At 39.1% G+C, this 15,708-nt stretch overlaps 1 protein-coding gene across 1 annotated transcript in view; it reads left to right on the top strand.

Moving 5' to 3' along the window:
* The window catches only part of LOC149297852 (DAP3-binding cell death enhancer 1-like), a 51,702-nt gene extending 36,563 nt beyond the window's left edge, over positions 1-15,139 (top strand). The window contains exons 8-14 of the mRNA XM_089488067.1: positions 156-301; positions 2,601-2,753; positions 3,245-3,337; positions 5,290-5,449; positions 5,857-6,053; positions 12,925-13,078; positions 15,111-15,139. Of these exons, the coding sequence (XP_089344193.1) occupies positions 156-301; positions 2,601-2,753; positions 3,245-3,337; positions 5,290-5,449; positions 5,857-6,053; positions 12,925-13,078; positions 15,111-15,139 (932 nt within the window). The remainder of the gene's footprint in view (positions 1-155; positions 302-2,600; positions 2,754-3,244; positions 3,338-5,289; positions 5,450-5,856; positions 6,054-12,924; positions 13,079-15,110) is intronic.
* Positions 15,140-15,708: the final 569 nt, after the last annotated feature.

Genomic DNA, 15,708 nt, shown 5'->3' with positions numbered 1-15,708 from the left:
GGCACAGTAGTAAATCATCTTAATAACTTTTACACTTCGACTACAGTTGCAGAAAATTCTGTGTACATCCCGGAATGGACCATGCACAATGCATCATGGGCTTCCACGCATGACTACTTCTTCTTTGCTGTACTGAAATGTATGTATTTCCACAGGCATTGTCAGCGCCAGGAATAGTGCCGATTACAAAGCAGCTTTCCGCTTCTTCCGAGAGTCGGCAGGGAGCGGATATAGTAAGGCCCAGTACAACACGGGGGTCTGCTACGAGCAAGGAAAAGGTGTCTCGAAGGATATAACCAAAGTACGTTATTCTGATTATTATTTGGTAAACAGAAGCACATCTGTGTGTAAGGAAAGTAGAACATACAGCATAGCGAAACATGGCAGTCTCTAGTCTAGTCTTACACGGGTAAAATTCTATCTCTGAGCCTCGCTGTGAAGGGTCCAGGCCGAGAAGCTGATTCTCGGGATACCAGTCAGGAGAAAACGTATGTAGGGTACGTAAACAGTTAATTTTAAAAGAGCAGTCTGTCTTAAACTGGAGGGCAGTACCAGTTTCATAGAGTAGATGTGATAGAAAAGCTCTATTTTAGCTGGAACCCTCAGGCTTGCCTTTAATATTAAGCTTTAGCTGATCCGCCTGGGACCCGTTGTGAGTGAATTGAACCAACTGCACTGCTTTGTTGGCACCGTTTGAGTCCCAGTGAATTCATCAAGGAGCTCAGCCACCGAACACGAGAGATTTACTACAGGCAGCTCGGTGGCAACTTTCCTGATTTCAACTAAACAGCGGCGGTGTCGACAGGTTCCTTCCTGATTAATTTCAGGAAGAGGTTAGGGGTGCTAACAATCAATATGTGTGAAAAGGTATTTCGCTATGTGACAGGAACTAATCAAGTGCTGCCTATTTAATTTCACTTACATAGAAACTACAGCTATTTTTAATATTACACACGAGAACCAAGATTTTTTAAAATATTGTGTTTTCTGTTTTAAAACAGTTTGTTTTCACATAATATACGGTTTTGACATTGTTAGTCCAATTTGCTAGGCAAGCATGCTTAGTCACACTGCCTTGTGCTAGGGTCTTAATCAGCCAGAAGGACCCTCTTACACGCAGAATGAAAGATAAACAGGACTTCATTAGCATTGCCATAAAGAATCAACCCCCTGTAGAGTTTGAACGGGCAAAGTCACTCAAAATATCACATTACTTCAGGGCTTGACAAATTTGTTGTGAATCTAGGCGCCAGCTAAAAAAGTTAGGAGCCAGGATTTTTTTTAAACTAACAGTTGGTTAGGAGTGATCTGATCATCATCAGCCCACTTATTAAACTAACAGCGTTTGACCTGGAAGCACCCTGGACTTTGAGGTCAGTGCTGTTTTTTTTTTTGTTTTTTTTTTTAATAATTTTTTTTTGATACTTTATTGGGGTTTTTTTAACGCTTTAAATGCTGATGTTCCATTGGAGCACAGCATTGACTGATATTTAGCCCCTACAAGCTTGTGGGGACAAATGTTAACCCCTGCAATGCCACGAATGTGTTATACACAATTGTGGAATTGAAGGGGTTAACGCTGCACTGTCGCTCTCATGGATCGATCGGGCAGCAGGGGAGGGTTGGGGCTGGTGTCCACACTCATGTGGAGACCAAAGAGCCCTCTCCCCCCTGTCCCTGAAGCTGCCTCTGGCAGCTGGGACGCAATTGCTGGTCTATAGACCAGCCATTGTAGGGGGAGTCTCTTTGATGACTGCTGTAGGCTTCTATGCCTACAGGAATTATGAAAGGGCTCGTTTTTGCTGTTGCTGGTCTGCCTGGGCTTCCAGGCAGACCACCAGCAGCAGAGCCCCTTACAAAACGGGAATTAACCCCTAAATGCCGCGATTGCGGCATTGAAGGGGTTAACGCTGCACTTTCTCATGGAGCGATCAGGCAGCAGGGGGTGTTGTGTCAGGTCCCCACACTTGTGTGGGGACCCAATCAACACACAACCACCTTCCCTGAAGCTGCCTGTGGCAGCTGAAAACGCGATTGCTGGTTTTCCTGCAACCGGGTTTTCAGCCTACAGGATCACTCCGTGGGAGTAATCACAGGCTTGGGGGCGGGCTCTGAGTGGCTATGGTGTCTGCCCAGACAGCAGCAGCAGCAGCGCCCCCGCGTGGTGACGGGGGGGTAATTTTTTGTGGATGTAACAGGCTGACAAACACCTAGGGATTTGTCGAGCCCTGCATTACTTACAACATTAGATAAATACGATGTGATGGCGTATGCAAATTATTCAGTCAAAACAGTTGTTAACAAGTGTGCAACATTTTGTGTGCTTTATTGCTATTTATATTAGTTTATTTCAGATGTAATTTTATTGTTCCTGATGTTAGGAAATGCTAACCATCATGTTAATTTATATGGACATATCCCCTGGTCATGCCGCCTCTGGAATGTAAGCTTGGGAGCCGGGCCCTCTTTAGCTAATGTATCGGTTTGGCTTTGTGTGTCAGTTCTAGTTTTGTCATATACACTTTGACTGTATGGACCGTAAGATGCACTGCATGAATTGTTGGAGTTATATAAATAAATTATTATTTTTTGTTTTGCAGGCTGCTGAATATTATCTCCTTGCTGCCAAGGGAGGGCATACCCAAGCTAAGTATCGATACGCCTGCTACCTCTTGCGCCCTGAAGCCGGGCGAGAAGATTCACAGATTGCTATACAGATGCTTCAAGAAGCAGCTCAGGCTGGGCTCAAAGAGGTTGGTGTTTAAAGGGATCTGACAATTGTTCTCTAATGAAATAAGCTACACATGTAAAGGTATAACTATATCCTTCATAGCGTGCCTTTGGAGGTAACTTTCTACCAACTTTGCTGGATGTGACGCTTTGCTACTTAAATACAGCACTAGAAACGTTGTTCCTTGTAATGTCGATAGCTAAGACCTTTCCATAAATAATTATTTAATAAAAACATCCCATTCATCCTTTTTGCTGGGAACACTTAATTGCCATGTGACGCAAAAGCAGCCAACTGAAAGAAAACACCATAACGATTTCTGTTGCTTTACGCGATTAACCCTTAAGATTAAAGAATATACTGATGCATCTGCTAAGGTTAATTTGATTGACATGCTAATGTAAGAGTCCAGTTATAGTTTTTTAACATTGGTATTAATTGGTGTGGAACAGTTCTGTCCTATTCATATCATGCAGCATAATGCAGAATGGTTTTGTTATATTTCTCTTATAGGCTCAAGCCTACTTAGGAGTTTTTTATAGCAAAGAGCCCCGTCTGGATCTTCATAAAGCTGTAAGATACCTGCGGATGGCAGCTGAAAATGGGGTAAGAGATAAAATCTCAGACTATTTCTCAAACGTAGGTAAAATGTAGCGGTTAATGGAGGTACTGCAAATCCTGTGTGGGTGATTATGGGTATATTCTATGAAATAAAAGCTTACAGGTGAGAAAATAACATTTCACTAGGGTTTGTTCACTAAAGATGGACTTAACAGGAAAGTGATGGTTCAAACTCAATGAATTAATCACGCATTATGAAGAGCTAACCCTGGTAACTTGCTCCACAAGAATGCCTTAGCTGGCCCTGCATTATGTAAAGTTTCATCGCATAGTTGCTTTTTGGAATAGAAATAAATATCGGGGACTCTGTCACACTGTATGGCCATATATTGCTTAGTCCTCCACTACATCAAAGCACCCCAAGTTCTATGAGTCGTATCTAATCTCCATGGCTATAGTGCTTACCAAGGAGCTGAGTCAGTGGGGCTGGACTGCATTTAAACCCAAATAAGACACTCAAGCAATTTAAAGTCTTCTCTGGACACCGTTAATGTGGAACGTGTGAGCCAGAAGGGGCTGTTCAACCCTAAGGAGATGGTCGGCACCTGCAAATCTACACAGCAAAAAATATACAGAAAAGGAAACGCACAACCTAAAAAGCATAAAAGGCATACATTCAGATTGTCAGGTTGCTGCTAGAATAATACTGACTTCATTGTATATTATTAAACCCAGTGCGGTGCAAAGGAAAGCAAAATTCATAGTCAAACGAAGAGTTGTAAGGAAATCACACAGATCTAACTATGCATTATACAGTGCTAACAAAACTCTTCATGCAGATATTCAATATTGAGGTCAGGCAGGTACAATGTTCAGCTGTCCTTTTAAATGCCTGTTGTAGTGAACTTACTCCTTCATTTAGGCAAATCGTAGTTGTGAAAAATATTTTAGAATCAGTATAACAATCACATATATTTATTAGACGTTCAGTGAATAAAAATAGCAACAAGTCCCTCAAGAATTCATCTTACAATTTACCATATTTTGTATTTATATATATTTGGCCCATGAAGTCTGCACATTTTTATTGCTGCAAAGACTTTAATCAGTCCTTTGTCTCCTCTTAGATACGGTATAGCCATATGCCTGTGCCATGCGTGTGTGAATTCCCTTGCTGTATAAACCTCTACGATATCTGTTGGAAACACTTCCACTCATCTACCACCTTTTTCCTTACATTATAACCAAGACCCTTTCATTTTAACATCTTTTCTCTTTTCATCATATGAATCGGTGACAGGTTTTGATCTTGTGCTATTTTACAGAGAAATACATAAAAAAGAAAGAAGGAAACCTCAACCCGAGGCAGCAGCAGGGGGAGAGATAGAAATAAGATAGGATAGGAAGAGGTTATTTGAGGCTACTGAGGAGAACAGTTGCAATAAGTAATTTCACCACCACATGGTGCTTCAAAAGAGAATTTGTGTCCATCTAGTACTAAACAGGGCTATAAAAGTGTGTATATATACACATACACAGATTGTGGCTTATGCCTTGTGCTTATGTCCACATCTGAGGACAGGGTGCCTGATGGTTATGTGTCCATGTGCAGGTCAATGGCGGTCAGGGCTTGACTTGGTAGGAGGGGTGAGGATGCTTCTGATCACCTTGAAGGGTCACTCCAGCCATCATATGCATTTTAATATTAATAATTTAAGATTTAGTTGTGTCCCCTTTAATCTGCGTTGTTTGGAAAGACTCCTGTCTGGGAGACTTGGGTGACACTTTAAGGTGTGTAACTCGGCATATTTGGTGAGTGAAATGTACTTTATGGCAACAGGCTACAGGTTTTCTGTCACAAGAGAAAAAACTAATGTTATGGCTTCTAACTTTGGTGGCAAATGCCTCTCTGTGTAATCATGGTTTTATGTCCCTACACCAGCAAGATAACAGGATTGCTGCATGATGACTTGTACCTAATCTTGTCTTCCTATTAGGATGTTCAAAGCAGGTATTACCTCGGAGTCTGTTACGAAAAAGGCTTTGGAGTTCCAGCTAGCAGGCAAGAAGCTTTGCAGCATTATGAAAGGGCATCAAAAACAGGTCACGGGCCAGCCCAGCAGAAGATGCTTGAGATGAATCAGGAGCTAGCAGAAGGTATAGATATAGACAAAAATAGTCATTGCGCAACTTATTTTTGGACTCTGGCTCCTTCAGAGAACTAGATCCAACCTATCATCTCCAAATCTAGAAGAATGTTCCAAGCATGATCTAGTGTGTTATTTTTTGTTATTTATTATATTGGAATATTGGGTGGTTTTTAATTAAATAATATATATATTACAATAATAATACATCCACAGAATATACAATGATATGTAAAATGTGTATCAGTCTAGCCATGTACTTGTTGCAGAAGCTTTGAAGGATGAAGGAGACCTCTTGATATTTTGCCTTTTTTTAGCTCAGCTCCTTCCTGTTGCTTTAGTCATACACAATGCTTCATTTCCTTCAGTCCCAGTTCCATTAAGTTTTTTTTTTTTGTTTTTTTTCCTCATTCACAGGCGAGAGCCCTCCTTGTGTAAGTCTCAAAGCAGCTGCTTCCAGTCCCTGCCTTCCTGTTTTGGATCGTGTGAGCGTCCTGACAAGAGCTGGCAACAGATTGTCCGTCAACAGGATGAGAGGCATGGGTTTACCTCACTCCCTAAGCACCAGCAATCTGTTTGCAATGGCTACAGCAGACACCGGCAACTACAGCCATGTAACCAATGTCTCGCCACCGCTGACATCTCTCAGAGCCATTGGGGTTGGATGACTAGCCTCAGATATGGCAGATCAGCGCGCAATTAAGCTAGAATCACTGTGAGGAGCTTGAATGGGCTGAGCTCCTACTGCCCTCGCAATGACTGATGTATAAGTATATAAGTATGGTCTTTAAGAATGGTCTTGGACATGTTTGCCCGTTATCGGGTAAACGCAGACGCGGAATGTTTGCTCTGTCTATTTCTGTGTCCTAGCTCTGAAGCACTTTGAACAATTTATAAATTGTAGCACTTGTTCTTATGAAGCTGAAAAGCACCTCAACAATTTGGTTTGATTAATTAAAGAAACAATCCAAATGTAATCAGGTTTCACAGAACCATGAAAAGGGTGTCTTTTACACCTTAATTTTAAGAGACCGCACAGCTAATAAATTATTCTCAGGATCTCCAAGGAAAATGTATCCTTTAAAAAAAAAAAAAATGATATTTGGTAATTTTGTATAAGGAAATTGCTTACAGAAAAACCATTTTATTGGCAGTTCTGTTTTTTGTGATGATCGGTCATATTATAATCAATTTGTGAATATTTGATTTCGCAATCAATATCATGTCCAAAGGTTGCAAATACAAACATGCATAGTCCTTTGCAACAGTAATAAAGAGCAATTCTGCATTTATCATATTGCTGTGATAAACAGCTATTATCACATACTGAGCCCTTCACAGTACATCCCATGCATTATTATAATTATTATCTTTTATTTATATAGCGCCAACAATTTACGCAGCACTTAATACAATACATATATTCAAGGGGTATGACGAGACGAGAATTGACAGACTAAGACAAACCGATACATTAGGTGGAGAGAGCCCTGCGCGAAAGCTTACAATCTATGTATCCTTTACATTTTCTTAAGCAGTATTACATAATAATAGCAAAATGTCTGCCGCCGTGGCATTCATTCAAAGTAACTTAATATGAACCTTATAAAACAATTAGATTGATGATATGTTCTATCTGCTTGGATTATAGAAGTAAATGGATACTGATGTCATACACATAGTTTTTAATATTCAAATGCCTCTTTCACTTTACCAAACTCTTCATTTCCCAACAAATTATGTATTATAACCCTCTTTAATGGGGTTTGGGATACACATATCTATTAGAAACCCACTATATATATATATATATATATATATATATATATATATATATATATATATATGGGAATAACCAGCTTCCAACATCCATGAGATTATTCATCCCAATAAAATTTCTTCTTGTTTGGTGTATCTGATGAGACACAACTTTAGTTAAATAAAGTGAATGGCAAATGACACCAACATTAAATAGTCTAGTGTTTAAAACCTAGATGACTATAAGTTGATGACATGGTTTGTTAGTTTTTCAGGCAGAAACCACAATCAGGTCTGTGGCCGTGTGGCTGTAGCTTTATATATAATAATAATCAAGTATCCAAACACCTAGTGTTTATGAAAGCTGAAGTCAAGAATTACATGCATTCTTGAACCCACGAGTCAGAAATAACTTTAAACTCTTAGCCCATAATTCTTCAAGCTCTTCAAGATTCTTCTGGATTCAACACGGATCCTGTTTTGATGTCCACTCTGGACACGTCAGCCTACGTTTTTCCGCAAGCAATTAAGCGTAAGATATAAACCAACAGGAAGCCAGGATTCATAACTATTTCCTTACATTTTCTTGCTCTCCTAATTCATACGCCCACACTCTTACGCTTTTGAAAGCCAGGGGATGTTATTGTTATTTACTGTCACAGGGATTGTTAGAAAACAAAAGTCCGATCGTGCCAAAGCTAAATATTATTCTGCTGGAATGTCTTCCTATTGACCTATTGTCAATGTTATTTTTATCTTTTCCAAATATAAATATTTTTTTTTTCCAACCGAGACATTGTGTGTGGTCATTTTTTGAAGTGATCAGAGAAGAAAACCTGCATGAAAATCTAAATTTTATCAAACTACAATTATGTCAAGAATATCGATGCTACAGACAAATAGCCCTTGTAATAAGACAGTTTGTATTAAAAATGCATTATAAAGCCTTAGTCTTTTATAATAACTTACATTTTTATGACATCATAATTGTCCTGGCGTTTGCTGGTTAGTTACAGGCAATTGTAATGCAAATACTACTTCATTCCTACTTCATCATAGCAACATATTCTATATGCATATAAAAAGAAAAGAAAAACGTTTTCTGCACCAAAAAGCGTTTTGGGATCAGCTAGTTAAAATTCTCACACTTTGCCAACATGGTGGAATATATAGATTTTGCCATCCGAGAATATAGGAGCCATAAAAGCATTTCTCTGTGGAACACCATTCCTTAGCTATAGATAGGTGCAGCCAAAACACATTCTGTATTGTGAAGGGCATGGTGTGTTAGAGCAATCTGGAAATCAGTACTTACTATGGAGTATAACTTCAGCCGAAACCTGAAACAAAGGAACATTTCCATACAGGGGCACCACGTCATAGCGTGGGCCGTAAAGAATGTCATGTCTGGATATCCCTGCTTGGCTTGCTGTACGTCAAAAGAGAGCCCATAGCAAAATGAGTGACACCCAGGAATGACTTCTTCGACTGGTACGGTTATAGGGCCAACAGCATAAGAAATACTTTTTTGGGGTATGTCTCAAGAACCTGAACGGATATAGAAATATAGAATTTGACGGCAGATGAGAACCATTCGGCCCATCTAGTCTGCTTATTTTTCCTGATTTAAGGATTTGGACCTTCATCCGTCCTTGGTGCAGTATAGGACCATCTTCCACCCTCTGTAAACTAAAACTTACATCACAGATATTTTGTATTTATTTATATATCACATATTATGCGCGCTGGAGATTGTACAGCAACCTTGCTTAAGCTGATTAGAGGCGAGCGTATCAAACGCAGGGAGATGTTCTCGGGTGAACATGTGTTGCATGGAGAATAGCTGGGGTGGATATAGTAGGGGCAAATTCTACACAATCCTTCCGTGCATTTGCAAAAGGGGCAACATGAAAGGGGCCACACATCTGTCACATGCGCTAAAGTGCATATGATGGCTGGAGCGTGCCTTTAATCATGCCTCCTTCATAGTTTTTGGTGCAGGACACAAAGGCAAACATTGATGGGGTTTCATAAAAGTTTCGGTGCCTTCTTATGAGATTAAACCTCCAGAGAAAATAATAAATCACTGCACCTTTAAACAAAGGAAACACACAAGAAATGAACACCTTGCGCTGCCAAAACCCTGCATGATTTATTTTTGTGTCACCTGGCTTACAGCTGCTGTTTACGATAGCTCCTATTGTGCTCATGCAGAATTTATGGCTGTGCTTAATAGGGGTTGTACAGGGTGACCACAATGGCCATTTTTTTCCAACTTTGATCTTCAGTTTCTTTTTCAGCTCAACATCAATCAAATAGAGTTTAACTTGTCGCAGCAAGCTGCCCAGACTACAAGGTTACGTATTATCGAGCCATTATTTCGCAACAGACGCAATAAACTTTGATCATTTCACAAACAAATAAAGGTAAACAAACAACAACTGATTTGGTGTCGGTTATTTCCATACATGTTACCCATACAGTCATATGTGCAAGCTCCTTTCGTACAGTCTGCCCGAAACAAAGTTACCACAAGCTCCACACCTTTAAATGTTTGGCCACTGAGTTAGTAGCCGGATGAGCCGCATACACATGCACAATAGCCATTTTTATGCTGATACATTTCACGTGTTTCTGACCAGCACCTGTAAAGTGCTGGCAAGCAGTATGTGGGATGTATAAACAGGTAAACGACATATGAAAAGTGTATGTGTCCCGGAATAAAGGGTTAATGTGGTTACGCCATAAATTATAGTCCCTGTGTGTACATGTAATAAGATCCTGTATCTGATGAGCGAGCAGGAGGTGTGCTCTAATGCATGGACACTTCCTGGTTACCTGACACTTCCTGGTTACCTGACACTTCCTGTTGGAGCCGAGCACAAGGTCACCTGTCACATATACATCCAAACTGCAACACGCTTAATCCAAACTCCTTGGTGGCTGCAATAAAATGGTACGTTGTTAAAATAAGAGTTTTTAACACTTTCAAATATTATTAATGTTACTTTATACCGAATTAACTGATAATAGAAGAATAGATGATGAATGCTGTGCTGTAGGATTGCCAAATCAAATATTTACTGGGCAACACTACATCATAATACCATATATATATATATATATATATATATATATATATATATATATATATATATATATATATATATATATATATACTGTGTGTATATATGTATATATATATACCGTATATGTATATATACTGTATAAATACATATTTATACAGTATATATATATATATACCGTTAAGTCACCTGTATTCAAGCATGTATTTCAACCACGTATTTCAACCATGGTATGACTGTGAGAAAAGCACCAGCCAGTTGCTTACAGGTAATTGAAACAAAATATGAAAGAGCATCTTCCAAATGTGTGACCCTGAGAATCTGTACCTCTACCCAGAATACATGAGAATGGGGAACAAACCTTGAGATTTAGGTGCAAACTTGTTTTCATATATGATATTCACCTACTTAGTGGCCTAAAGTATTAGCAAAAGTACAGACTGGTACGCACCTTCTGGGTCTTAAGTGGATATTGATAACTTTTATTTAAAACGGATGTAAAATTATCAAAGCTTTCCAACCCTCAGAGGTCTTTTCTTCAGAGAGAAGCTGATAGTATGTAAGCCATTATATATATGATGAACCAAAACAGTCTCGGCTTTGGTCGCATTGCTCCTTGAACCTGACCAAGTGTACTTTTCCAATGTTTATAGAATTCCTCGCAGACAGACAATTACAGTGTACGCTGTGAAATATAATACAATATATTAATATTTCAGATCGATAGCTTCGTGCCTTCAAGCAGCTCCGTGCTGCTCACTGGAGTAATGGTGCCATTATGTATGACTGTGGCTTGGGTTGTTTATAAATACCGTTCTTGGAAGGTGAAGGAAATGATAGTTAATTTAAAGACACAACAAGCTCTCCGTCGATATGTATTATTGGAGTCTGTTCACGGAAAACCAGACAGTGTGCTGCTAACATATAAAGAGTATTCAAGACAGGATCATCGCATAAAGGGACTGATATTTACCCCGGAGCAAGGTAAGCATCCTAAAGTCTCTGCTTTGGACATTTGAACTGGTATCTGCCGTGAGAATGTGCTAAATACATATTCATCATCATCTTATTTGTGGATCAGCCAAGGACTTGTATTCTAAATGAAATCATCTGTAGAGATGTCTTTGAAACCTGAATCGTGATTTGTCTGTGGACATTAAACAGCACCTTTAAGGCTTGAAAACACTGGTATGTTGGAATCTACAGTAGGAGTAGTTCATTCAGACAATAATCCAGGTCTAGAAGGAGACACGGCCGTTGTATTGATTGAGTGTAGTGAGGCATTTTGTAAAAGGCACATGGTTGTATACAAGGAGGTGTATCTTCCAATTATATTGATTTACGGATGTAGTTGGCCGATGTTTTTGCATAGAAGCCCATTTTAGAACTGGAAAACTATCCATCTCTGGATTCTAAACCTCATATAGAGAGTTAAGTCTCACATCATGAGCAAGATGTATCTTAACAATCTTCAATTATCTGTTTATAGATATTTTCTTTGCTGATGCAGTGAAAAAAGCTACCCCTCTGACTGCTCTAGCACTGGGCACACAGTGTGGGTATTCTGCAATCCGTCTCTTGTCCCTCCTTCCCCCGAATGGTCAATTGTATGCTGTGGAACAAGATGAGAACATGGCAGAGTCAGCTGAAGAAATGATTTTGGTGTCTGGTTTTAAAAACCCTCAGGTATGTGGAACTATCGCAATTGTGTTCAAGTGTGGTCAGTTAGCATTTACCATGCCCAATCACGGAAGACCGTAGTAGTAGCTACTTGGCCAATCTGTTTTGAACAGGAGTAAAAAGACCAGGAACTCACTGAGGAGGAGATGTAGCTGATGTCATAGAAATAAAAAAAAAAAAACACCTATATATGATTTTCAAGTGTTGTACCAAGACAGAGCTTTGGCTCTTTCGGCATCCACAAGTACATTGCTGTGGCTAGAATAACGACCACGACAACATGGCCATGCTGGTAGTCACAGAATAAAAAAAAAACCTTTAAGAACAACTGTTCTACAACATCTTAATGCTGAGTCCATAATTTATAAATTATTTCAACTCATTTACAGAACTCTTCTTAGGCATTCTTAACAGTTCTTATGTACAACATTCTTCAACGTTCTCAAACATTAGTAGCAGGTAGAAGGAGGTGGTTCTGTCTGCCACTTTATAGACCTCTGGTCACACCTCGCCTACAATATTATGTACAGTTCTGGAAACCCTGTCTACAAAACGATAATGACATTTGCAGGTGTAACATCGTAAGGTAAGCCAAAAGGATCTCAATATCTATCTCTTGGAGGAGAGAAGGGAGGGACAAGTTTATTTCAAGTCATCTTGTCTGTCTTGTCCATTAGTCCTCCTATTTTATTTGTTTGTCAATGTTGAGTATTTTATTATGGTAAAGATAATCCACTGTGTTAGTATTATAGATATATTCTTGATAATGTCCTCTCTTTTCCAGTTTTGTCTATTATCTTAAACATCCAAAATTTAATAATGCTTTATTAAAGTCATGAAAGTGAAAAAAAATATTTTAACAAAAACCTTTTTCCAATAAAATTGCATTTAAATAAAAAGTAGCAGGAATGTTACTATGTGTCCTCTCATAATGAACTGTTTTTGTTTGGTTGTGTTGCAGTTTAAACTGCTAGCTCAGCATCCGGTAGATGCCATTCATACCATGAAGAAACAGTTTGGGATGGAGAAGGTAGACCTAGTCTTGATGGACCTCCAACCTGACCATTATCCTCAGTGCTTGCAGGCACTTGAAGAGGACAGAGTCCTGCACCCGGGTATGCTACTGCTTGCCAACAACATGGAGGAATCAGGAGCCAAAGAATTCATAGACCATCTTCAAAGCAATCCAAGTTATCGTATCCTCTCTAGCTGTCAGGGGCTTATGATGGTGCATTGTGTGGAAACAAGGTAGTCCATCATGACAAGCTCATATCAGCTCAGTAAAGTGATCAAACAGACCAAACAGGTGAAATTCAAAACTGTAATTGCCGGGTTACATATGACTTGTATGGAATTCTGGGACACTCTGCAGGATTCATTTTGGACCAATGTAGATCCACAGTTACACCATAAAAATGCATAAAGGTAACAATATATTATTCAACATTTGATGGGAAGCTGCCTTTCAGAAACCTTCAACAAGACTTTGTAGGCTGCAGGTCACGCAATTTTGTACCATGACAATTGTGGGTAATGTGTGTCTTCCATTGGGCATTAGATTGTCTTTGTGCACAGGGGCACCCAGAATGCAAAGGAATCCTTGATTAAGTCACTCATATTTATCATTTATCTATAGGAATTTTGTGCTTATGGATTACAGGCATTCACACAATAGTTACGACAATAAATTGTTAGTCCTATCCTCTTACTATCAATACTTCTCCTATAACCTTTACCACGTTACATTCATCTGGTTTTGGTGTGGTAAATGGAACTGTGATACTGTTAATACATGGTTTTTCTTCTGTCTGTAGTATTTGCTCAATAGGGTGTTTCCGATTTTAAGCGCGATAGTCCTCCCCCTTCCCAAATGAGAAGAGATGGGCTGTTGCAGAATGCTGAATGTAGGACGGTCAGCAGGAACATGTCATTTGTTGCTTGGGTAATTGCTACAGATTTAGGACTTGTCACCATAATTGCTATTTATCAACTGCACTAAAATGAATACAACAGTCACCCAAGATATGTGTTTGGACCTTTTTTGTTGTAGTGTGCTGGCTGGCCATCATGGAATTTGTAGCTCCGCAGTAACTGTCGATGTGGTAAATGAAAACAACAGCAAATAAAAAACACTTTTTAATAAAAAAACAAACAAACCATATAAACATGCTTACTACTGGACCACATAACGTCCCATCTAGTACAAAAAGTACAAGAGAGATAATAAGTAACATTAAATACAATAGCCATCACACCATTCAGCTATAAGTGGATGAAGTGATGAGAATTTTAACAAATTACCCAGCATTTCCCTTTCTATTCCTAGGGTTAAGAAATACTATAAATGCCACATGGAATAGGTTTTATGAACAACTGTAAGCTTAGCGGAGCTCGGTACAGCGGACTGCATGCAATGAAAGTTTGGTTTCCGTGTGGCAATGTTATGTCTGTGCATAAAGTGTTGTCTATGCACCCCTGGAGTTTTCTATTTGTCCAGGGTCATGGTGCCACCCGGACTTATTGTTTTAGTCATGAATGGATGCATCATTTGTAAATGTTAATGGAACGGGTACAAACACAAAGTCATTAACCAACATCTTCCGCAGGATGTCACTTCAAAATTGGTCTTCGAGCATTTGAGTTTAATGTCTGCCACAAAGTTTTTTTTCGTTGGCTACTCAGATAACAGTAAGAAAATCATCTAGGTATTTACGAGACTTCGTTTGAACAATGCTTTATCAGAAGGGAATATTTAAGTGCTTTTCTACATGGTCTGAAAAATCTTTTGGTTTTCGTAATGAAACCATTTCTATGACAAATAGACATTTCCAAGCAACCTTTCAAAAATATAATATGCTTAACTACCTCTTTTTTGTATGTTTTGGATCCAAGCTGTATAACAGGGTCAGTTACTCAAAAGGTAAGGTTAGCAGAGTGACGTATGTAGCAATGGCGTAATAATTTAACTAACAACACAATCATGCTTGTCAAGATAATAGAGTGTATACTTCTAATCATCTACTATGCATACAAGTGAGATTATATCTCTCTGAGGAGTCCTAAAATGCAGGCCATTCTGTAAATTTGGATGTGAAATTCAACTGTATAAGTCTGTAAGCTGTGTTATATACTTCTTTATTCTTTCAGTATGGGTCCAGCTTGCATATGTCCCATAAGACAAAAAGTTGGATAGGTCTTGTCTACAATCCTTGCTCGCTAATTGGATCCCAATTAGTTCTTGGTGTAATCTTTGCTGCCATCCATTCCCAAAGTCTTGCTACATGCTGAAAGCCTCATGAGCACTTCTGAAGCGGTATCACCATGTGATTCTGCTTTCTGGTTTAATAGCATCTCAAAAAGAGAGCTCATCTCAGAAAGGAAGGTGCTTGCAAGTCTGTTCCCTTGGGATTCATCAGATGCTTTGCCAAACGTCAGGAAGGTTCTAAGTTCTTCTTTATCTGCCTCGGTTATTGGTGGCTGTTGTGCAACTTGGGAGTTTGGAGTAAATATATTATCTTTGTAGCTGTTGGCCAAAGGCAAAGACAGTCGTGATATCCATCCTGGATCTAGATCACTATGAAGGTGGCCTTCATGACCTGTAACAGAAAAGATAACTTGCATTGAACTTCATTTGTGGCATTATAATATGCAAATGAAAAATACTGTATAGGATGTAGAGTAGTAGCCTACCGTAAGAACCCCACCAGTTCTTATTGTGAAAAAAGCTAAATTTGGAATTGGGTAC

The sequence above is a fragment of the Sceloporus occidentalis genome, unplaced genomic scaffold (genome assembly GCF_023333645.1).
Source record: "Sceloporus occidentalis isolate IW3139 unplaced genomic scaffold, rSceOcc1.0.p SCAF_36, whole genome shotgun sequence".
Lineage (NCBI taxonomy): Eukaryota > Metazoa > Chordata > Lepidosauria > Squamata > Phrynosomatidae > Sceloporus > Sceloporus occidentalis.
Note: the sequence above shows the minus strand (reverse complement) of the source record. Positions and strands in the feature narration are given on the sequence as shown.